Here is a 25,086-nt window from a genome sequence, read left to right as displayed (position 1 = left end):
GGCTTTTGGTTTTGTTTTGTTTTTCGAGACAGCCTTGGCTGTTCTGGACAGGCTTCGTAGACCAGGCTGTCCTCAAACAGAGATCTGCCTGCCTCTGCCTCCTAGAGTTCTGGGATTACAGGTGTGTGTGGTGGCTAACTTTGGTTTTTTTCCTAAGACATCACATTTTTAGCATGGACTTGCCTGGCACTCACAGTCCTCACAATCCTCCTGCCTCAGCCTGCTGTGTGTGAGTAAGCAGGCTGGGTGAGGAATTTACACGCAGTTTCAGTCACTTTTCCTTTCCTTTTCTTTTTTTTTTAGATTTATTTATTTATACAGTATTCTGACTACATGCCAGAAGAGGGCACCAGATTGCACTATAGATGGTGTGCACCACCACACAGTTGCTAGGAGTTGAACTCGGGACCTTTGGAAGAACAGCCATTGATACACACACACACACACACACACACACACGCCCCTCATATTTTGTATACTACGTCTCATTGGAAAGATTGTCAGGGTCCTCTTCTCAAGGGTACCTGATGACCCCGTGAACTGAGCACAGGTCCTATTGTGTACACTAGGCCTGGGCTTTTCACCCTTTTAGCAGGTCATACAGATCCCAGGGTTTAGAGTCACAATAGGAGCATTGGTGCACTCTGGCACCTGCTCATGCAACTTTCTTGAACATTGTATCTCTTGTGAAGACTTGATTTTTTTCTCCTGTTTGTTTTAGCAGGGGGAAGTGCCCACACTGGGCACTAGATGTGCTAGCCAACTTTATGCCATCTGGAGCCATCAGAGAGGAGGGAACCTCAACTGAGGAAATATCTTGTTAAGATTGGCTGTAGGCAAGCCTGTACGGCATCTTCTTAATGAGTGATGGATGGGTGAGGCCTAGCTCATTGTGTGTGAGGTCAGCCCTGGGGCTAGTGGTCCTGGGTTCTATAAGAAGAAGCCACAGGAAGCAGCACCCCTCCTGCCTCCAAGCTCTTTCCCTGCGTGAGTTCTCTTGGCTTGTTCTGATGAACTGTGATGTGGAACCATAGGCTGAATAAACCATTTCCTCGCCAGGTTGCTTTGATCATGGGGTTTCATCACAGCAATGGGATCCTAGGAACCCTAACTAGGACAGAGGACAACCTGCAGCAAGTCCATCTCCTGCCACGCTGTTCCCAGGGATTGAACTCGGGTCGTGAGGCTTGGTGGCAAGCACCTTTAGTTGCTGAGCTATCTCACCGGATCAGTAACAATCGAGCTGTCCTTTCTACCTTATGCTGCTGCTGGGCGCACACAGTGGCAGGCAGTAATTCCACTGGCCTCCAGTTCTCTGTTGAGTGCTCTGCTCTTCCCTCCTTGCCCGTCACTCATGCCTGGGTACAACTTGTCAGGTGCAGCAGAACCCAATTCCCAGCGGTCAGTTATGAACACATGGGTGGTGGGTTATTTACTGTTGCAGGAACATTGTTAGCAGTGTTTCTCAGAGGGCACACAGCCTGGGTGTGATGGGGTACACTCATAATCTCAGCCCATAGGAGATGGGTATGGGAGTTGAAAATCCATGCCTTTTATAAGCAACCACACAATGGGGGTAGGGTTGGGGGCAGCTTCAATAAAGTATTGGGAAAGATATGCTTTGGCTTGGCCAAAAGCCAGATGGAAAAGGAGAAAAAGGAAAAGTGGACAGTTGTCACAGGGCTATACGGCAACAGCTCTGAGGGGACTGTGAAAGTGACTGCTCCCTTTTGGCAATGTGAAGAAGACATTACTTCCTGCTGCTGTATAGCCTGGCTGACAGCAGTGGGACAGCTGTCCTAGCACAGTCCTCTTTGGGTCACTAAGTGCGATGGTCAATGTGCCCCTCTACCTCAGAGGAGGAGGAACCAAACCCGGCCACTAGTACTGCCTGTAGTTTAGGACCTGGGTTGGAGGTGCTATAGTCACACTATTCGTCTCAGTACCAAGCCAATCTATTACATGTCACCAGTATATTCTCACGTGTCACACCTAACCCCAGTAAGTCAGGAAATAGTACATGCCAACTTCATAAACAGTTTGAGGACTGGGGAGATAGATGCCTCAGCTGCCAAACCCGGTGACCTGAGTCCCACCCTCAGAACCCATACAATGAAGGGAGAGAACCAACTCCTGAAAGTTGACCTCTAACCTCCACAGGTGTGCTGTGGCTCTGTGCACATACGCATAAATATACTAAGTTTGTGATTTGGGACTGCAGCAATATTTGGAGTCAGGGGAATAGATGTGGCCTACAAACATCTGCTGTGAAGTGTTACGTAATCTCAACTAGGATTTATTTTCCTAGTTTCTCTGGGAGGGTGGGTAGTGTGCTCACCAACTGCCCTGTCAAGGTAAAAACTATTCTTAATTATGTGTGTGTGGGTTTCTCTGTGTGGCTATGTGCATTTAAGTGTAGTGTCTCTAGAGGCCAGAAGAGGGCACTAGATTCATACGGAACTGGAGTAACAGGCAGTTGTGAGCCTCTTGACCTGGGTGCTGGTAACTTAAGTCAGCTCCTGTGCAAAAGCAATAAACATTCTTAATCACTGAGCCATCTGTCCAGTTCCCAAGAATTATTATTTTTTTGAGGGTTTCTCTATGTAACAGCCCCTGAGTGTCCTAAAACTTCCTCTGTAGAATAAGCTGGCTTGCTGGGTTAAAGGTGTGCACCACCACCATTCCCAACTCAAGAAATTCTTAAAAGACACAGTCATTAAATCTTTTTTGTAAGTTTGATAGTCTATAGGCATTTTGTTTACATGAAAATTGTGCACCATGAGTGGCTCTGATGACTGTGGAAGGCAGAGGAGAGATTGCATCCCCTGGAACTGGAGTTACAGATGATTTTGAGACATCTTGTGGGTACTAGGAATTGAACCCGGGTCTTCTAAAAGAGCAGGCAGTGCTTTTTTTTTTTTTTGTCATTTGTTTTTTGTGTTTTTGTTTTTGAGACAGGGTTTCTCTGTGTAGCCCTGACTATCCTGGACTGCAGCAGTGCTCTTAAGCACTAAGCCAGTAGTTCTCAGGGTGTTTTGTGTTTTTGAGATAGGATTTCTCTGTGTAGCCTTCACTGTCCTGGACTCGCTTTGTAAAGCAGGCTAGCTTCAAACTCACAGCAATCTGCTTGCCTTTGCCTACCAGAGTGCTGGGATTAAAGGCATGCACCACCACACCTGGTTTGTTTTCAGGTGTTTTTAAATTTAAAGTACAAAACAAGATGCGCTATCACCACATTAAAATCTCTAAAGCCATGTAAAACCCGAAGGCATTAAAATTTATTAAATGATGCAGTAACAACAGATTCTTTATTTACAATAGCATTATTTAACATCAAATAAGCAAATAGCATCAGCAAAGCAATAGTAACTTGCATAAATGTATTTAAAATTTCTCTGAATATATCTACCTTTGCATAAACTGCTCACACTAGAAATACAAACATCAATGCAGATGAACAAAGTGATGTTCAGAGTCAACTCTGTTTTGAAAATAAATCCACAACCTGAAACACTGTAAGCTTTCTCCTGAAGAACCATAGTTAATATATTGCTTAATTTTACCCTTGTATAATCTTTTCATATACACATATCTCAGATGCAACTTCATGAGGAACTGTACAAATAAAACCCACAAATGACAAAGAAAAAAAATGACAGTTAAATGTTTGAAGAAATGGGTCATCATCACTGTTCAATAACATACGAGTAAGTGATGATGTACTTATTCAAAAATTGTACACAATTCACTATACAAATATAATACATTGGACAGCTATGTAGGAATATACAAGACTTAAAAACAGATCTAAGGCATTATGCTAGGTTTTAGCATTTTGAGGTTCTTGCACATAGCTTTTACCTGTAGTAAGAAACTTAAAAGATTTTGTTTTAGTCTATAAAGAAACACCAGGGAGAAAATTCTAATTAAAATCGAAGCCACTACAGTATTTTCTTTTGTGCAGAGAATGCTTTGCTCTTAGGCAGCGTACTACCATACAAACACTAGAAAAATTTAAATTCACACCAACAATTAATGGCTTAAGTTGCATTTCAAAATTGATTGTGTATCTTTGGGTTCTGCAAGTGGATCTGCGCCTCCCAGTTCACGTGTCACGCCCATATGAACTCCATTGTTAAACACAGATTAAACATTGCATCTTAAACTGCAAAAAACCATTGCTTTCGATCATTCCAGGTTGTAGGAGATACACGCCGGGGTGTTTCAATCTTAGAGTCAAATGAATCTGTTGTAGCAACACAGCCCACTTCACTTCTAAAACTTACCGCGCCCCATGAACACTTAGGTGGGTTTTTACAACCAAGTGAAGGTGTGTACACTTTTCACATTATGCTTTTCACATTGAGTAATAGAAGAAAACACTGATTATATGTTCCGTCAAACAAAAGCCACGTACAGATTTGTTGTGCGCAGCATGAGAAATACTGAAGATGAGGGGACTGATTTGGCATTGGCTTCTATGAGAACATGATCGGAGGCTTCCTTCCCTCATTTCATTTTCCTAACTAGATGGAAAATAAAATGCATTACTGCTTAGAGCTGTGAGAGGATTTACCCTCTCCTCTGCAGGTCATGCTCACAGGCTGATCCAACTGCCATGTCTGTACACTGGCCTGGCTTGGGACTGCCGTCAGAAGACAGTGGTAGATCGGATGAATGCTGAAAGACAGATGTTGTGGCTGGTGTTATAGTGAAATGGGAAATCTGTTTTAAACTCCATTTACTCTCGTGCTGTGTGAAGTTAAAAGTTACCCTACCTCACATACTTCTAAAGAATTATCTGAAAACAGGTTGAAGTCAGTTGTGTACCACCTGAGCCCGGTGCCCGGGGCAGGGTCCTGGAATCTGGGCTACATTCGCTCCTTTCACAGCACAGCTGTGCACCACAGTGGTTTGGTGGAGAAAAGCGGAGCCTTGAGCAGACACATGAACTGGTGGCCACTGGGAAGTATAGTTCCTTGGCCACCTACCTGCATTGAGATTCCTCTCAAAGTGGAAAAAGATATCGAAATGCAAATTTCCAGAAAGTTCTTTAGCATGGAGCAACACTTTCAGATGATTTACCATTTGTCTTTGGGTCATCTCTTTCTATATTTCCACAATCTGTAGATATATAGGGAGATATAAATATAAATAGGGTAGTTTATAAGTTTTTTACCCTGCCAGGAATAAATAAACAAATTTCAAGGAAAAACGTCTCTGTTCCTAGAAAGCTTGGATAATGAGATATTATAAAATGCTTTGTTTTTAGACATCAAAAAGATATCATTCTGAAATTTAGGTAACAAAGTATGTGTCTCAGAGTTGGGGAGATTGAAAAGTCTCAGTTCTGGGTACTGCAGTTGTCTGAAACTGACACCAATTACTAAACATTATCCCCGACAGCGGGCAAGAAAAACAACCATAAAGTGGGCTGCTCAGTGACGGAGCCTTTTGAAGGGTTATTAAGAAAGAATATAAACATATAAAATCAAGACTTGGTTCCTAGAGCGGCTGCATATCATATAGATTACATACATGATCCGTGAGCAGAATCTCAAGGGTTAGAAAACAAAAGATCGTAAGTCTACAAATCAGGTCTAATCAAGGCTTCGGCAGCCTTTACAAAACACCTTTAGGAGACATTGCTATGAAGATATCTAATTTAATACTGAAGTACCTCATTTTTTGAGTCAATCCCACAATATGTATACCTCACAAAATTATACAATTAAAACACTTAAGTCCAGAACTTAAATTATTGCTTGTTTACATATAAATTGGATTTTTGTGTACCTTACAAAACTTCGGCTTTGTCAGCACTGCTAAAAAACAAAATAAAAAACCACATGGCAGAGGTTATATGTGTCGTGATGGCTGCTCTCTCACTTGGGAGGCCTGAGTGGACTGCAGCCCAGGCTTCCTAAGCAGGTGTCCTAGCCTGACTAGCATCACATCTCCACTTTGTTCCTCTCCATCACAGGAAATGCACTTTCAGTGGTAAGCTGTTCTAGGTGGCTGCCAACACACTGACAGAAGAGAAGGGCTTACCTGGTTTCCAAGGCTTATGCTGCTGTTATTTTTATTTTAAAAGAAAGCAAGTGGGAGAGACAAGAGACAGCAAGGAGGGGAAGGGAGAGGTTAGGACCAGAGAGGGAGGGCAGGTGCCAATTCAAACTAGCCAATTAACCTCAAAACAACTTAGAAATAAATACTTCTTTTTGATTCATGATTTGGGGAATGAGTTTTGTTTTAACAGAGAGAAAAAGTGGAGCAGATACTTGTCAATGTTAGCTGCCTCTTTCAGGAGCCTTTTCATCTGTTCAGACACATGGTTGTCAGCTTTCTGTAAGATAGAACTCTGTCTGTGTTAGCTGTCCCTCACTGGGCGTGTCAGCACACACAGAATTGTCCACAGTGTCTGCCCTGCTTCCATCTCAAATGCAGGCTTTAGCTTAGAACACCTTGTGTGTGACTGTGTGACAAATGCCTTTCTTTCCTTTAGGTAAGACCATCATCTTTTGCACTAGACTGATTAGCCACGGAAAACAAAGCAAGAAACCAGTGTCTGGAACTGGACAAGAACAGAGCGAGAGCATGGTTCTCCTCAGATACACACGTTCAATACATTCAATCTGAATGGGGATGAAGTTTGCCTGGTGACATTTACTTTGCAGGAGATCTAAGTTGCACTAAGGTGAATGCAGTGAACAGACTGCGAGATGGTCTGGAGGCGAGCTGCAGGCTGTCAGGAGAGGCAGCTCTTCCGGTGGCAGCCAAGCCACGAAGCCAGCACGCTCTGTGCTCGGGGCCAGGGCCCAACTGTCTGCTGACATGTCCTGGGAGAACTGATGGCAGGTCAGGCGGGTCAAAACAAAGAGACGCAGCTCTCCAGACTGGTAAATGTTTTGAGCAAGTAAGCCCAGTGGTTGAAGAAAGAAGCAAACAGCCTCTTGCAGGGTCAGCAGTATTTCTGGAGGGAAATAGACAGAAAGGTAGCATGAGAACGGAGGGCTCTTTCTATTTGGTCAGGTTTATTTGTTTTTCTTTCTTTTTTTTTTAATATTTAATTTAATTTTAATTTTAATTTTTTTATGTGGACTGGAGTTACAGACAGTTGTGAGCTGCCATGTGGTTGCTGGGAATTGAACCTGGGTCCTTTGGAAGAGCAGGCAATGCTCTTAACCACTGAGCCATATCTCCAGCCCCTTATTTGTTTTTCAAGACAGGGTCTCTCTGTGCAGCCTTGGCTGCCCTGGACTCACTTTGTAGACCAGGCTGACCTCGAACTCAGATATCCTATCTGCGTGCTGGGATTAAAGGCATGCATCACCACCACCACCACCTGCCTACTCCTGAATTCTTGATCCTCTACCTGACAGGATAACCATTTTTTAAGAGCTGGGCACGGCAATGCCCTCCATGGACCCTGGCATTCTGTGGGCTGAGACAGGCCTACATAGTCAACACAGTCTATGTCCCAAGCTCCTGGACAGCCAGGGATACAAAGTGAGCCTTTTTCTTTTTTTTTTTTTTTGTGGTTCTAGGGAGTCAATCCAGGACCCCAGGCAGGCTAGTTAAGTCCTCATATCCCCAGCCATAAAACCAACCTTGAAGAAAACAAACAACAAAATCAACTGGCATGACGGGACATGCCTGCAGTTCTAAGAGGCAGAGATAGGAGAATCAGGAGTTCAAGTTCAGCTATATAGTGGGTTTAAGACCAGCCTGGACTACACCTTACCCTATCTTAAAACAAACAAAAATGGCTGGGCATGGTGGCACACACCTTTAATCCTACCACTTGGAGGCAGAGGCAGGTGGATTTCTGTGAGTTCAAAGCCAGCCTGATCTATAGAGCAAGTTCCAGGACAGTCAGAACTGTTAATGCAGAGAAAATCTATCTGGAAAAACCAACTAACCAAACAAACAGAAAACCAATACCCTCACCTTAAAACAAACAACTATTTACACAAAAAGCATTCATGACAAATGAAATGTTTTACGGCTATTTCTTTTTCTTTTCTTTTCTTTGGTTTGGTTTGTTTTTGGTTTTTTGAGACAGGGTTTCTCTGTGTAACCTTGGCTATCCTAGACTCGCTTTGTAGAACAGGCTGGTCTCGAACTTACAGAGCTCCACCAGCCTCTGCCTCCCAAGTGCTGGGATTAAAGGCGTGCACCACCACTGTCCAGCATGGCTATTTCTAATCTACCGATTTAGCTCTTTCCAGTGTTTCCTTTTCTTTTTCTTTTTGGTTTTTCGAGACAGGGTTTCTCTGTGTAGCCTTGACCGTCCTGGACTCACTTTATAGACCATGCTGGCCTCAAACTCATAGTGATCCTCCTGCCTCTGCCTCCTGAGTGCTGGGATTAAAGGGTGTGCCACCACGCCTGGCTCCAGCGTTTCCAACGCACTAACTGCACAGAGTGCTCTGTGGCCCGCTCTGGCCTACAATGCATTCATAGCTGCCTTGGCTGTGCACTCGTAGCTCCTGCTGCTTACCCGAGATGCATCTCCCTCCTGCTTGATCATGTCCATCCCAGGCAGCTGGTTTGGGAAAAGGTTGCCTCCCCTCAGAGCAGGGTCATTTACCTAAGGGTGACAACACACGACATATTTCCAGTTTTTAGTTTTATGTCCCTGGGGAGAGACAAATCCATCACAATGACTTCATGGGCCTAACTGCTCTCCCGTGTACACATTTTGGGGGTAGTATAAATGCATTGATGGTATGATGGTATACTTCTTGCCTTCAAAAGTGAATTTTATTTGCACATTTTCATTTATATCCTTAAAAAAAAAAAGGCTGGTTCAAATGAGGCTGGCGACTCAGTCCTGTGACTGTGAAGCACCTGCGATGCTTCCAGGCAAGTTATTAATTAGCAAGAGCAACGTGCGAATACCCAAACAGTGCTGACTTTAATGAATGAACCAGCCAAATTAACTTTATTCATTAGCATCTAGCTAGTTCTTTCAAAGAAACTTCTCTTTTTATTACTTTTGTGTGTGATGGGCACGAGTGTGGCGGTCCTAGGGCCCACAGGGGTTGGAAGGACTGGTGGCCAGCGCTGGGCCATCCCACTAGTGCTAACAGAGAATGGTTTTTTCAGAAGACACACTGTAGTTGTGAAAAAATCAGAAACCACTAGTATCTGTCTGTGAAGGATCTTTTCTTTCCTTCCTTTCTATGGTATGCTGGCATTGAAGTCAAGTGCTGAGATCACAGGCATGTACCACCACACCTGGCAAACAAAATACAAATTTAAAAACTGAGCTGAAAAGAAACCATGGTACCTGTGCTGCAGCAGTGAAAAGGGACACAGTGTGTCAGTCTTCTCATGCAAGCAAGTGGCACTGTGAGTGACCAGGGCAGGCCCTTGCTTTCTGTCTGGTTTTAGAAAAAGCTAGGAGTTTTTTGGTTTGTTTTCCGAGACAGGGTTTCTCTGCATAGACTTGACTGTCCTGGACTGGCTTTGTAGACCAGGTTGGCCTTGAACTCAAAGACATCCTACTGCCTCTGCTTGATCCTGAGTGCTGGGCTTACAGGCGTGCGCCACTGTGCCTGGCAAAAAGGCAGTTCTTAAACTTCATAGCACTTACCACTCCATTTCTAAATTCCTTAAATCATAAAAGATGATGTTAATGGTGTGAAAGTTACGAAACAAAATGAAACTCTATCCCTTTAGCAGCCAGGAATCCTTGCCAACAGTTACTTCATCATTAGCAAGTACTTCTGTCAGACCTCACTGGCGCAGGTGACAATAAGGTGAGAAAACACTTTCAAAATAGATATGTGACTTGAGGCACAAGCAGATAAAAAGGCAGGACTGGAAACTTCTGAGCTGCTTCTCTGAGGTTCTTACCTGCTCGGGACCCATGGAGGACAGCCCTGACGTAGGCACGGAGGTCACTGAGGTCATGCTCATCTGTCCTGTCATCTGGCTCATGTTGCTCAAGCCACCTGTGTTGGTTGCCATGGACACATTGATGTTCATGTTGTTATTGTACATGCTGGTGTTTGCTTGTTGCCCAAAGTGTGGTGGAGACTGTTGTGAAAACATGCTGGAACATAGGGAAGAGGTGAGAGGTGTCAGAAACTGAGAGAAATGGAGGTTAGCAGTCTTTTGTGTGTGTGTGTGTGTGTGTGTGTGTGTGTGTGTTTTTCAAGACAGGGTTTCTCTCTGTAGCCTTAGCTGCCTCCTCCTTCCCAGTGCTGGGATTACAGGCATGCGCTACCATGCCCAGCTCAGCTGGTACCCTTGATGGCTCTTGTGTGGAAAGGTTCCTGGAGGGATCATTTATAACAGACTCAGCAATGTGCTGTTACCTGTTTCCACCCATGCTCCCCTGTGCCCAACCGTTCATGTCTGTGGGGGGCTGGTAGGCTGGGTTGGCTTGAGATTGCTGCATCATGGGACTCTGCGTATGCGCCATCCGGGGAGACATTAGAGGACTTTGGGGAGTTGTAGCCCCAGTAAAGCCAGGATCAGGTTGCTGACTTATTCCTTAAAAACAAAACAGAAGTCAAAAAGAGACTGTTAGCTGTATCAGAGAGAGACTATTCCAAAAATTACTTTCAAATACCTGAGTATGTGCAATTAATTACAGACCCTTAAAAGATTCAAACTGAGACAGAAGTGCATGTGGGAAAAAAGTCTCCATACTTGAAATCTGTACAGATTAAGCACCAGGGTTACAGTCAGAGAAATGGCATCCTTTCAGTAAGTCCCCTCCAAACCAGGAGTGCTCAACTATGTATCACTGTAATCGTGTTGTTTACATTTAGTTTAAGCTCATTAAATTCAGCCAAATACTGAAGGTCAATATATGAATAACTTTACATAAATTAACGTACATCATCCCAGATGAGAGGATATATTTCAGAAAACGCATAAATGCATGCACATTGGCTTGTTGTGTTTTTGAAGGCTTAGCACTCAGGGGGACAGTCAGTGTGTGCTTCCTGTTTAGTTTCAGGGTGAAAGGGAAGAATTCCCAGCAGACTCTCCTCAGTGGAGGCAGCGGGAGAGGAAGGCAGTGGGAAGGGCAGTTCAGGACGGAGGAGGAACAAATATGCTTAAAACTTGTGTAGCACTTAATATTTAAACGTCTGGGCAGGGCTGGAGAGATGGCTCAGTGGTTAAGAGCAATGGCTGCTCTTCCGGAGGAGCCAGGTTCAATTCCCAGCGCCCACGGCAGCTCACAATGAACTGTAACTCCAGTTCTAGGGGATCTGACACCCTCACACAGCCATGCCTGCAGGTGATGGATATGAAAAATAAAAACAAGTCAATTATTTTTTAAAAAGGGAAGTTTAAAGAAGGGAAAAAAGCAACACACTATCTATTCTCTTTAAGAAGGTAGGACATCTGTACTTAGGCAACACAGAGGCTTCAAGGTCACTACAGATCACTCAGACAGAGCCACGAGAAACATTAATGTTTATATATGCACTTACATTTACTACAATCCCACAACTAATTGAAATATTAGCATCTTTGTCATTCCCTTTGGTATCTCATCTCTTAAACTGACATTAAAGAACAAATCAATTTGAAGTAAAGTAAGAGGTCTCCCATTGTGGCTCTGTGTAACACCTCAAGAATTACCTATTCAGTCAAGGTTTGGTATAATCTTTAAAGTTTTTATTTTCTTTTTTTCACTAAGTACTGTTAATAACAAAGTATTTCTCAAAAACTGTAGAGTATCTGTAATATTTAAATTGATTCATGTCTTCTGACATTTCGTATCTAGCTATTGATTTCTTTGTGTCTGACTCAGACACTCAAAAGGAGTGTGAGTACGTTTGTGCGTGAATTATCAGACAGACCTGGGGACATGTCCTCATGCATGCTCACACAACAAAGACACACACACACACACACACACACACACACACACACACACACACTTTAGCATGGGAGAGGGGTGGGGTGGGGGCTAAGTCCAGTACCGTAGTTTGGAGGAAATGGAAACTGCTGGGCATTGGCCTGGGGGATCCGGGGATTGCTCATGGCTGCTGTTATACCACTTGGAGCCACCATGCTTGGGGTCATATTCAACCCTTGTCCTCTCATCATCAGCGTTCGCTGCTGCACCTGTTGTTGCTGATGTATTTGTCTCTGCCGGAGATGCTGGTTGAGGATTTCCCTCTGCCTCTGGGCCAGCATCTGTGCATTAATAGGAGCCTGAAATGTAGGGGCAACCACGAAGGAAAACCAACAAGAGCCAGATGAGACAGTGTACCAACAGCATGCTGCATATACAGCCCATGCAAGGAAGCATTGAGAGTGGAGCAACTGCGTGAGGATGTGAGCCTCTGAGCTCAGCCTGGGCCCCCCTGATGATGCTAACTGCGTAAAGATGTGAGCCTCTGAGCTCAGCCTGGGCCACCCTGACGATGCTAATTCTGCTGGCTTCTCTGTGTAGCCCTGACTGTCCTGGACTTGCTTTGTAGTCGAGGCTGGACTCGAACTCACAGAGATCCGTCAGCCTCTGCCTCCCCAGTGAGTGCTGGGAATAAAGGTGTGCAGCACTGTGCCCGGTCACCTAACTCATTTCTTGAGGATACAGTCAACCAAAGGACTTCAACGGAACACAAGCCTTTCTACAGAAAGGCTCTTTTTCAGTTTTTCGAGACAGGGTTTCTCTGTGTAGCCCTGGCTGTCCTGGACTCCCTTTGTAAACTACCCTGGCCTCGAATTCAGATTCAATTGCCTCTGCCTCCCAAGTGCTGGCATTAAAGGTGTGTGCTGCCACTGCCACCCAGCTATAAGAAGACTCTTTGCTTCTTAAAAAGAGCGTCCAATCCTATGAGCTGCTATGTGGGTGAAGGCAACTGAACCAGGGTCCTCTAGAAGAGGAGCCATCGCTCCAGCCCTATGGAGCGCAAATCGACTATTCTCTTGCTTCAGCCTTCTGAGTGCCAGGATGACAACATGTTCCACCATGCCTGGCAGAACACTCTTGACACAACTTGAGGCTGGCAGTTTACAGTCTCTTTTAAGGAACATTCACATCTAACCAGAAACCAAATCACTGCCACAGGTGACTTGGTGCACATCACAAAGCTGGAAGTGGGGTGATCTGAGTGACGCCTGTTGCTTCACTGATGTCCAGCTGGCTGCACAGGTGTCCCATGCTCCCCTTACCATTTAAACCAGAGAGGTGACCCTTCCCTGTAGAGGCATGTTCTTTAGTCGCCCTGGTCTATGGCCACACCGTCCCAGGTGCACCTGATCTGAGAATGGCCAGGGTAAGTGAGATGGATGAAGAGTGGGACCCCGGGCTTGCTGTAACTCAACTCTAAGGTTACTTGTATAGAGACATCAGTATGCACAGCACTGCCGTGGCCAGTTCTGACCATGAGTATAGCAGTGAAGAGTTTCAGATGCTTGGCATGTACATCTCATGCCCAGGCGAGGGTGTGATGGACACTTGACTACCTTCTTGCTTCTGCTCATAACAGTACTGAGGTTTCTTATGCGGCCCAACAGAACCTAACCAGCTTTGTGCTGGTGCAGTACTGTCCAGTTTTCCAAAGTGGAAGACTCGGGTATGCGTATGGAGAAAGCACACGTGTTAGGCAAGGCCTGTTTGGGTTAATGAATAATCACACACACGTAAAATGTCTTCACACAGAAACCTCCATAGAAACAGCTATGTACTGCTGTGCTGAGAACAATGTTGTGACCAGAGCTGGTAGGCTAAGGCGGTATTCTTCGGAACATCGGCTAGTACTTAAATCCAAGATTGGTTAAGACTTTCTGTAATACAGCTTTTGAGGATGACAAGAATCGCCTGACCCTGGCAATGAAGGCGGCACTAAGAACTAAAACAGGGAGGTGGAGGAACTAAGACAAGACAGGTTGGGCAGGCCTGGGGTGTGCAGAGCCAGGGTGCAGCCCTGGGTCACTGCTCACTCAGCATACCCGGCAGCAAGGATGGCAAGAGAAGCTGGCTGGACACAGTGGATGAAGACAGCTGGCGGGCTCCTCACCTGTGTTGGTACTCCAGGCCTCAGAGTCAAGTTCACATTTGAGACATTGCTGATCTGATTCATAAGTGGCTGGCGATTCTAAATACAAACACGCAGGAATCAGTACTTTTTTTGGGGTGGTGGTGGTAAGTTGAGACAGGGCCTCACTATATAACCCGGGCTGACCTAGACTCTCTCAGTATTTTTATTTTTTTAAATTTATTTATTTTTTTTGGTTTTTCGAGACAGGGTTTCTCTATGTAGCCTTGGCTATCCTGGACTCACTCTGTAGACCAGACTGGCCTTGAACTCACAGCGATCCGCCTGCCTCTGCCTCCCGAGTGCTAGGATGAAAGGCGTGCGCCACCACGCCCGGCTCCCTCAGTATTTTTAAAGACAGGATCATTCTACATAGCCCTGGCTGCCCTGAAACTCATTCTGTAGACCAAGTTGGCCTCAAAGTCACAGAGATCTGCCTGTCTCAGCCTCCTGAGTGCCAGGATTAAAGGTGTGTGCCACACCACATCCAACTTATGGCTTTGAATTCTAAATCTTCCTGCCTTGGCTCCGAAGTGCTAAAATTAGAGGGTTATGGCCATTCCCAGCTCAATACATTTACAAAGAGGAAACATTTAGCTCAAATCACCATTTCCAATCAGCAGCCCTCCTTCCCTCCCTCCCTCCCTCCCTCCCTCCCTCAGTTCTAATGCTTCATTGCTATGCCAACCTCCATTAATCTTCCAGAGCCCCGGCCAACCGTGGCCCCCCAGCTCTGAAGGTCCCATGAAAAACGAACCTGCTGTGCTTGGAGGCGATGCTGAAGCTGAAGTCTCAGTTGGTTTGGCTGGTTTTGCACAAGGCCCGTGGGCCTGAGGCCCGGTCGGGGCTGCATACGGAGTGTGGTGTAATTAGGCCGCTGTCCCATGGTGTGGAAGTTTGGATCTTGCATGGGATTATAGCTACCCTGGGCCATTTGTGCCTGAGATGCATACTGCTGTGGGAAAACAGGGGCCTTCTGCTCCAGCAGCATGCTGGACTCTTGACTTGAGAACTGCTCTGGGTCCACAGCTTGACTCTGAAAAGAAGTCCAAACAAGCACATAAAGCTAGTAACCGCACTGCACTAAACACGAGGATCTTCCGCTCCCTCCCACACCCCACGCTTTAATATACTGTACCAGTCATCCCAAGGCATGTTTCAGCTTGCCTCTCCTTTTCCCTCTACACATGCCTCTTTGCAACTACTCAAGGGAAGAAGCCAGGGCCAAGGCTACCTCCCTGCAGCACTTCCTCCAAGGGGGTGGAGAAAGGGGCTGTGACTGTGCGGTGCCAAGTTCTCACTGCTTCAGTGAGCAGACTTCTCCAAGTGTTGCCACCTTTGACTAAGCACAGACCTGTATCAACCACTTTACTTCAGTGAGTGCCTTAGCCAGCATTAGCAGTGTTGGGGAACTAGCCACCGCTGTCCTTACTCTCTAGATAACAGACTTGGGGACATAATGCTGATTTGAGGAAGTTTTTCTAGCTAACTTAATGGTAACTTGTGGTTACATTGTGATGCGGGACTTGAACACCTCAGTGAGATGATATATTGCCTATTATGTTTTGGGGTTGGGACAATTTGATATAGGGTCTTATGTAGGCCAAGTTGGCCTCTAACTTGCTATGTAGCCCAGGTTGAGTTCAACCATGACCTCTGGCCTCCATCTCCTAAGTGCTGGGGTTAGGGGTCAAGCCGGCCTTACACTGTGTAAAGCTGACTGAGCTGCTCTCTATGGACGGCGGAATTTCTTACACACCAGCTTTCATTTACTACATGCTGGGCAAAGTCAATGTGCTTGCCATTTGTTTTAAACAGTTGCTTCCCCCACCACAGACCTACAGCAGAACAGGGAGGGAAGGAGTAAAGATGCTTAGCATATCCTCCTCCTCATGCCTTGACTGGATGGGACAGAGTGACTGCAAGACTGCCTAGTAAATATTTGGCTAATTTAATTGTCTGAGATCTCTTTCTCTCTCTCTCTTCTTTTTTTGTTTATTTTTGTTTTTCAAGACACGATTTCTCTGGGTAGAGCTGGCTGTCCTTTGTGGACCAGGCTGGCCTCGAACTCACAGAGGCTGGCCTCTGCCTACTTGGTTTCTTTTCTCTCCTCTCTCCCTCCCTCCCCCCCCCCCCCCAGAAGACAGGGTCTCATTATGTATCCCTGGCTGTCCAGGAAGTACTATGTAGACCAGGCTGGCTTCAAGGGGCTTCATCATTTCCGCCACTGAGCTTTATGTGGGAGCTTCCGGCTGATTCGCCTGTTTCTATATAGGAAATTTAGAGCTTCTGCAGGGAGAATGTTTTAAACCTATGCGGCCCTCAGTGTCAATGTGAAGATATAATATACCTGGCCAATCCTTGTCCTTCTAGAAGCCACTGCTACAAATCTGTTTACTGCTGTGGCAGGTCACATTCAGTCCTTCCAAGCTGTCCTTAGCTGCACAACATCCTAGGGCGGTAGCACTGCCTGTGGTCTGTGGTCAGCAGGACAGTCTTAGCACACTGCCACTCTCCCTATGACAACTTTTTCCTTTTTTGGTTTTTCTTTTTTTCAAGACAGGGTTTCTCCGTGTAGCCTTGGCTGTTCTGGACTCTCTTTGTTGACCAGGCTGGCCTTGAACTCACTTGTCTCTGCCTCCTGAGTACTAGGATTACAGGCGTGAGCCATTGTGCCTGGCTTCTCCCCATACCACTTAAAACGTATACACAGAGTTCCAGCAGGGAGACCATTCATTGTTGAAATATCTCAGAACTTTATATTTTCCCATTTTCAATAAAAAAAACCAAACAAACTAATTAGGTTATTTCCCTATTGATCTATTTAGTTTCTGTGTTTTGAGACAGGGTCTTCCTTTAGTTTAGGCCTTGCTGATTATGCTAGGCTGGCAGCTAAGGTGGTGCAGGGTATTCTTGTCTCCTCCCCACTCCCTGACCCACTGCTGGGGTGGAGGCTGCTCTGAGCCTGGTGTCCTCTCCTGGGCTCTGGGGATGGTTGTGACACAAGCACTTTATTGACTGAGTTGTTTCCCCAGCCAGTAGTTTCCATTTTTAAATGCTGAATGCAACTCTGGCTAATATAAAGTACACAACCAGCCACATTTCCCCTATTCTACCCAAGAATGCCACCTACAGTTCAGCTGAAATGACATGGCGACTGATCCGAGGAGACGTTAGAGAGCATACAAATTCAAAGAGGAGAGCAAAAATGCCGCGCCAGCATGACACTGGTTTTATAATATTTTGTAGGCCAAGACAGGCGAACTGCCTTAAATTTGAAGCTGGGCTGGGTAAGGGATGGGATAATCTCTTTAAAAACACCCCGTCCACCCTACTCCAAAGTGTTACAAGTCACTCAGCAACTCCAAGGACATTTAGAAATATCACTTGGACAAACTCAAGGATAATTTCAGAGAAGCCAAATTCTAGCTGACGATAAAGGCAAAACCAACCAGTTTCACAGGAAACAGTGACCCCCATTTCCTTTCCGGCATTGCTTCAGGGTGTACCATGTGACCTGCAGTCATTTCTTTCCATGATGCTGTTTTCAATATGAATGGACAAGACTGAACTCCCACTGTGTCTGCTAAACTGTGGGAAGTATGACAAGACTGTTTTTAAGGTTTCAGAGAAAGCCTTCAATGACTCCATGTCACCTTCCTCAGTTGCAGTGGCATGCTGGAGGCCCAAGAAGGTCGGCCTTGGGAGGTACTGAGTGATGCTGACCAGAAAGGAAGACAGCAACAAGGGCAGCTTCAGATACCCTGCCCCAGCAGGGACACGAGGTTATTTACCACAGTATCACAGGCATTCTCAAATCAAAGAAATATAGAGAATTACAAACGTCTGTTGCTTCTTTTTTTTTTTTAATCTATTACTTCTTTTATTTATTTTTTTATTTTTTGGTTTTTCGAGACAGGGTCTCTCTGTGTAGCCTTGGCTGTCCTAGACTCACTTTGTAGACCAGGCTGGCCTTGAACTCACAGCGATCCGCCTGCCTCTGCCTCCCAAGTGCTGGGATTAAAGGCGTGCGCCACCACGCCCGGCTATCTATTACTTCTTTAAGCAAACCTACCAAGAAGAATAGAACTAACTAGGCTCACTAAGGTGGTTGACATAGTTTTGTTCCTATTTGTTTAAATATTCTTAAAATTGTTATGGGTGACACGCACATAAGGGCCAGAGTGTTGGTGAGCTGGAGCCACACCTAGGATGACCTCTGCCACCTATGTGCAAAACAGTCCTTTCTAGGCAGTGGCTGCCTGCCTCAGTGCACAGGTGTGAGTAGACTGAGGCCACCAGGAGGCAGCGACCCTGTGGTTTCTCTAACCTCTTTTCCTTGTCTGCCCCATCAGCAGTGGTGGACAAGAGGCTCTGGGCTTTAGCTTCTTGGCTATAGTTTATGCTAGAGCAGTGGAGGAGGAGGAGGAGGGGAGAGAGGAGGAGAAGCAGGGGAGTGGAGAGGGGAGAGACATTTGCCTATGGAGTACATGGCTCCCCACCATGCTCTGGCCTACCTGGCTGACCAGTTCTGGTATCCCCAGAGCTCTGTCAATCTCCTCAAGGCCATCGAAGTTCCGCAAGGCCAGATACAGCTGGTCTAGAAGAGCGCCCTCATCGCTCGGTGACTCTGCTCCAGGGTGTGGGCACAGCAGGTCATCTGGGGAGCTGCCAAAGGGCTGCCTGCAAAGACACAAACTTCACCATGGGCTGATGGAAATGTCCGCTGACTTCCAGGGTCCCCGCAGCAAAGTCTTCCTTCAACCAAACACCGAACCAAATATGCACCCGAACAACCCACTCTATTTAGTGCTGAGGCAGACATCACAGTAATTTTGTTTCTACATCCTCTCACTTTATGGCTAGCAACAGGGGGTTAGTTTAGCCAGGCTCCCATAGCTGTGCAAAGTTGGGAAGGCACTGCCATAAAAGCCACTTAGATTCGTGTGTGTTGGGGCTCACCTGCCTAACGTCACAAACCTGCACTGGTCTGCACATGCATGTGCTTTGCACTGAAAGGGTGAAATAGTCTGGAGCTTCTGGCTGGAGGCAGTGACTTGCGTCACAGTCGCTTTCTATATTGAGGCTACGATGACCACATAGGAAAGAACAGCAAATTATCAGCAACACAGCTACACTCGAATTCAGTCTGGGCCTGAGTGAACTCGGCTGAGCTGCTAGGAAACCTTGTTTATGCAGAAGCACAATTTGCTTTGTTTTTTGTTTTTGTTTTTCGAGACAGGGTTTCTCTGTGTAGCCTTGGCTGTCCTGGACTCATTTTATAGACCAGGCTGGGCTGAACTCACAGCGATCCATGTGCCTCTGCCTCCCGAGTGCTGGGATTAAAGGTGTGTGCCATCACACCTGGGGAAAACTCAGTCTTAAGAAAGGGGGAATAAATTTGTCAGGGGACAAAGTTGTCTTGCCCAGTTCAGTCTGCTGTACTTTCTTAGGCAGTCTAAAATGTTGCTATGCCTTAGTGCTGTGATATGGCATCCTGGTGGGCACTGAAACAACAAACTAATTTCAGACAGTGACAGTAGAATGCATCAATGTGTAATCTGTATTCCCCATCTGGTCCAACTTCTAGTTGACTATCCTTTGATGCCTCTTCTCACTTGCTGTCCCTGCTACATGTCACAGTCCCACTGCTCCTGAGCCATGGTTAGCTGGCTGGGAGGCCGCTGTGGGTAGAGAGTACCACAGAGGTGTATATGTTGTGTGCATCGCTGCCCTTGCCTTCTCCTGTCACTAAGAGGCTTGTGGAGGAACAGCTTGCCTGCATGGGACATGTTCAAAATGTGCCACCTACTTCTTTTTTAACCACAGTCCACCTTCCTCCAATTAATCTGTTTCCTTAGACCTGGGAAGCTACTTAGTAAGACATTGAAGTGTTGCCTCAGGGCTGGATAGTTTTACGTCAAGTTGGCACGGACTATAGTCATCTGAGAAGAGAGAGCCTCAATTGAGAAAATGCCTCCCTAAGATCCAGAAGAGCATTTTCGTAATTAGTGATTCAAGTGGGAAGGCCCAGTTCATCATGGGTGGTGCCAAGCCTGGGCTGCTGGTCCTAGGTTCTACTACAAAACAGGCTGCACAAGCCTTGAGGGAGCAAGTCAGTGAGCAACACCCCTCTGTGGCCTCCGCTTCAGCTCCTGCCTCCAGGCTCCTGTCCTGCTTGAGTGCCTGTCCTGACTTCCTTCAGTGTAAGATGAATAAATCCTCTTGGTCATCGTGTTTGTTGCAGCAGTGATAACCTAAACTGGGCAGCCTGTATCCAGCTGTGGGAACAGTTGACAGCTTCTGTGAGACGCTGTACTGCAGAACAGTGTTCCTCCACCGATGAATGACAGCAGTGTGAAGTCTAACCACGGCAGACTGTGGACTCTGCATCCCACTGAAGCTAGCTAGGCAAGGGAGAGGCTCAGCCTCATCCTTCATGAGAACGGCAACCGCCGAGCACTTACAACACAGGACAGATACACATGCTCACCCAAGTTAAACACACCCCACTGCAAATAAAATTCTGTTTTGTCATTGCTGTGTTCTGTTTTTCTGAGACAGGACTGCACTGTACAGCCTTGTCTGGTAGGCCTGACACTCACTATGTAGGCCAGGCTAGCTCTGAAATTGCAGAGGTTCACCTGCTTCTGCTTCCCAAGTCCTGGGATAAGACACATTAATATACACCTGTATTGTTTGTTTGTTTGTTTTTAAACTAAACCCCACTGGGCCTGGAGTGATGGCTCAGCTATTAAGAGCACTGTCTGTTCTCCCAGGACCCAGGTTCAATTTCCAGGACCCAGACAGCAGCTCAAAACTGTACATCCTCACGCAAACATACATTCAGGCAAAAATACCAATGCATGTGAATTAAAAATAAATTATCAAAAATAAATAAAAACTTCTCTAACATATATGCGCTAAAAAGCAAAGCAGGCTGGTGGTAGCTCAGTGGGAGGGGGCTGGCAGACAAATACACAAGGCCCTGGGGCTGATTTTCACCACTGTGGAAAACACAAAACCCTAAAGTAAAGCAGTATATGCAGCACCCCCACTGTGGTCCCGGGCATGGCACCTATCCCACTGTAGTCTCTAGAACTCTCCTAATACCACACCCACAGCTTCTTCCCAATTGCATTTTCCTGACTCACTGTGTGCAGCTCTATGTGGAGAATGTCTACATATGTACTTGGGCCAAGGTGATGGCAGACACAAACCTGTGGTCACATCACACCTTTCCATGTCACACAACTTCCCATGAGACCTAGTCACCCTGGGTAACATTAACAGCCTTCTGATGAGGAATACACACACACACTTCCCACCTGCCTCTCTCGTACCTCCCAGGCACTGCTGACCACCCCACTCCCCTCTTATACTAGACCACTGGCTGTGCTATGCTGAGTGGACTCGGCACATATGTTCAAAGTCAGGCTGTGTGTGGAGGTAGGGGCTGTATGTTCTACCTCTGTGCTGACCTTGTGCTTGCAAGTAAACCATAAAGGTTTAGGAACGTTCTACTCGATGAAAACAAAAGATTCCTGGTGTAGTGGGATCAATACACCATGTCCTGCTCAGTGCACAACACACATTTCTCTCTAGTCCTCTTTCCTCTTAGAAACACAGGCAGTGGCTGGGAAGGTCGTGGCATACAAAGCAAGTCCAGGACAGGCAAGGCTACACACAAACTGTGTATGTTGGGGGGTTGGTAAAGAGGTTTGACATACTGTCAGAATCCTACAGAGAATTGAGAAAAGGGAAGTGTATAAACATAAAATGGCTAAATCTTTTACAACTGTTCAACATGACTGTTTAAAGCCTAGTGTGCAACACACCTGTAATTCCTGAACTCAGGAGGCCTAGGCAGAAGAACTGCACGGATTTTTTTGTTTTGTTTCCTGGAACTTACTCTGTCTCTGTCCCCAAGTGCTGGGATTAGTGTATGTGTATATTTGTGAGCGTGCACACACACTTGGAAGTCAGAGGTCTATGTCATGTATCTTTCCCTACTTTTTGTTGTTGTTGTTGTTGTTGTTTTTCGAGACAGGGCTTCCCTGTGTAGCCCTCGCTGTCTTAGACTTGCTTTGTAGACCAGGTTGTCCTCGAACCCCCAGCGATCTGCCTGCCTCTGCCTCCCAAGTGCTGGGATTAAAGGCGTGTGCCACCACGCCTGACCCTCTTTCCCTACTTTTTGAGGCAAGGCTCTCACTGGGACCTGGGACTCACTGATTAAGGTAGACCAGCTGGCCAGCGGGCCCCATGGATCCTCCTGTCTCTGTTTCCCCAGTGCTGGGATTACAAATGCGTGTCACTACAATTGGCTTTTAAACAGGTTCTGGACTCTGATCTCCCTCCATATGTTCCTTGTTGCTTATTTCAAATTCACAGCTTCCTTTTTCATCACTCATGACATGCACATCTGTGTATGTACATACATATGTATTGCTAAGTATAACCTGCTTAGTCTGTGTACTGTTACACTTGCATGTGTGTGTCTCCAGGGCTGACCACTTGGTGCGGGATAACTAACTGCGGTGCTCTTCCCTAGGGAAGAGTGTTTCTCCCACTCTGCGCATCCCTTAGTCCTTGCCTGTAGTTCTCTGTAGGGTCGAGGCCTCCTGGTCTCTCTCCCGTCACTTTGGCTTGTTCATGGCTGTCCTTGTCCAGCTCATGTTCAGGCAGTCATGGTGGTGAGGCTTTATGGGTGGAGCCTCTGACTACCGGCAGACATAGCCTTTTTCTCCCTAATCCCCTGAGTCTTACAGCCTCTCCATTCCCTGCTCACAGTGCTCTTTGAGGCTTAGGTGTGGGTGCGTCTTGCAGATGCAGCCATTGAGACCGGGGGCTCCACAACTCTGCATTTTGATTAGTTGTGGTTTTCTACATTCTCTGCTGCAAAGAGAAGTTTCCTTGATGAGGGGCGAGGACTTATCTAGCTAGACCCTGGAGAGGAGGTGGGTGGCCCCCTTAGTTAACTGTGGTAAAATATAAACAGAAAATGGTCATTTCCTGTTATCCTACACATGCCACATAACCTCTATGTGGGTAGGGTGCTGCCCTGCCCCAGCACTAGTCTCCAAGACTCTGAAGCCTTGTCTGTGAGCCTCACTGGACCAGCCACTGAAACACAGTTATCACTCTCGGCTTCGCAGCACAAACACCTCATTTCCCTGGCCACTGTCCAGGCCATGCTGGTTTCTGTATATTCCTTTCTTTCACTCCATGTCTAGTGGATGATTTGGTCTGAAGAAATGACAACTGGGCAAGCACCGCCCATTCAGGTAGGTCTGAAACAACTAAAGGAAGCCATGCGCCATCAGCTAATGATCTTCTAGCACTCCTGGTGCCCAGACTCACCTGTTCTGGTTTGCAAAAGACGCCTGGTCTATAGGCAGGATGCTCTCAGGCCACGGGGCAGTTTGGTTCGGAGGAGCCTGCTGTTGGTTATACTGAGGTCCTCCCATGTTCATCTCTAACTCAGAAGGCCCTAAGAGAGGGAGGACAGAGAGAAAAAAGCAAAGAGAAACTTGAATTCAAATCTTGTATCTATCATTTAGAAAGCACACATGTTTATTGTGTAATCGCAAATAAAACTGCTGGTTGATGGAAAATGCAAAGGCAGAAGCAGTTATAGGTAAAAAATATGACTATACAGTTGTGGTATGAAGTACAAATGAGATCAATAAATACCAAGGTTAATAATCCTACCTCCCTTAGGGCAGGTCCAGATCAGTAGCAGCACCAGGGGTCTATAGTCTCTTATTTAAAGCTTTCGCTTGTATGGGAAAATACTAACTCATTAAAAAAATTCTAGGAATTTCTATCTATCTATCCATCCATCCATCCATCCATCCATCCATCCATCCATCCATCTATCTAAACATAATTATGTTTTTTCATGGCATGGCTTAACACTTGCGCAATAGCTTGCACACGAGGATTAACAGAGCCTCCAGCTCACTTCCAGCCTGCACTTCCACTGGGGGCCTGAAGAAGGCACACATGGACACACTTCCTTCTCTGAGGCTCTTGTGGCTCTGAAGCAGCAGAGCTTTCTCCTCCCTGCATCACCTGTCTACCTGACCTCCTCTGCACTGGACACGTTTCTGCTGGGCTGCATTCACGGCGTTGTTGACTTTACTAAAAAATACAGAGTCAGCTGCACACTGAAACTTACAAGCCGACTGGAAGCTCCCAATGTGAGAGCTGCCTTTCAGCACGCACTGGGAATGAACTAGCTGTCTACATATGAGAACTCTTACTGTGACTTTATAAGCATCTTAAACATGTCTCAGCTTAGTTTTCCATAGGAATCTGTTTTTCCCGTGACTATGTTAGCACTTCCTGTGCAGTAACTAACATGATGGTTTACAAACAGACTTTTCAGAATTGTCAATGTACAAGATCAGAGGAAAGTCCTATGTCTGTGATTAAAAACATAAGATCAAGTAGGAGTTGTATAGACCTCTGGTCTTTTTTCCCTTTGAGAAAGGGTCTTATTTAGCTCAAGCAGGCCTCAAATTTGCTATGCAGCTGAGGATGATGAACCCCTGGTCCTCCTGCCTCCACCGCCCAAGGTTTGGGGTTAATATTTGACTAACAAGTTTCCCGAGGGAATCCATATATCATACAATTTATGAATTTCAAGTGTAGCATCCACTTGTATCAATATGCTCAGGCCTACAACCACCATCACATTGATACTGGCACATTTTCACCTACCCAAAACAAAACCCTTGTTGCTAGGCTCTTCTTCCCAGGCTGTCAGCCTTAGGCGGCCAGGACAGTCTACGATGAACACTTCACATGAAGGTATAATGTGCACCAAAAACCATGTTAATAACATGTGAGGTGTCTCCAAATAGAATCCTAGAGATCCCTGGGTGCTGTGCCATGTTCCCGAGAGGCCGCTTGATCAGTGAGGCCAGGGATGACTGCATAGAGCTAAGCCACTGTGGCTGCGCCACTCAGCTATCTCGTCACCTTTAAACAATCCTCTGCATGCTTCTGTATATATGTATAGCATTTATAATGTGACATTCTAATGCATTTTGCCTTCAAATTA

The 25,086-nt window shown here is 46.0% G+C and overlaps 1 protein-coding gene across 8 annotated transcripts in view; it reads right to left on the bottom strand.

Annotated features, from left to right (window-relative positions):
• Positions 1-3,256: 3,256 nt before the first annotated feature.
• NCOA2 (nuclear receptor coactivator 2) overlaps positions 3,257-25,086 on the bottom strand; it is a 237,110-nt gene continuing 215,280 nt past the window's right edge. For 7 of the 8 annotated variants that reach the window (XM_084772539.1, XM_084772542.1, XM_084772535.1 and 4 more), the window contains 9 exons: positions 23,379-23,508; positions 18,536-18,701; positions 14,776-15,054; positions 14,001-14,078; positions 11,955-12,189; positions 10,329-10,506; positions 9,865-10,063; positions 8,504-8,593; positions 3,257-6,973 (listed from right to left, as the gene is read on the bottom strand). In XM_084772539.1, the coding sequence (XP_084628665.1) occupies positions 6,962-6,973; positions 8,504-8,593; positions 9,865-10,063; positions 10,329-10,506; positions 11,955-12,189; positions 14,001-14,078; positions 14,776-15,054; positions 18,536-18,701; positions 23,379-23,508 (1,367 nt within the window). In that variant the 3' untranslated portion in view covers positions 3,257-6,961. The remainder of the gene's footprint in view (positions 6,974-8,503; positions 8,594-9,864; positions 10,064-10,328; positions 10,507-11,954; positions 12,190-14,000; positions 14,079-14,775; positions 15,055-18,535; positions 18,702-23,378; positions 23,509-25,086) is intronic. The other variant, XM_084772541.1, reaches the window with a different exon arrangement.

The sequence above is a fragment of the Acomys minous genome (assembly GCF_964271855.1).
Source record: "Acomys minous genome assembly, chromosome: 1".
Classification (NCBI taxonomy): Eukaryota; Metazoa; Chordata; class Mammalia; order Rodentia; family Muridae; genus Acomys; species Acomys minous.
This window is presented reverse-complemented; position numbering and strand designations above follow the sequence as displayed.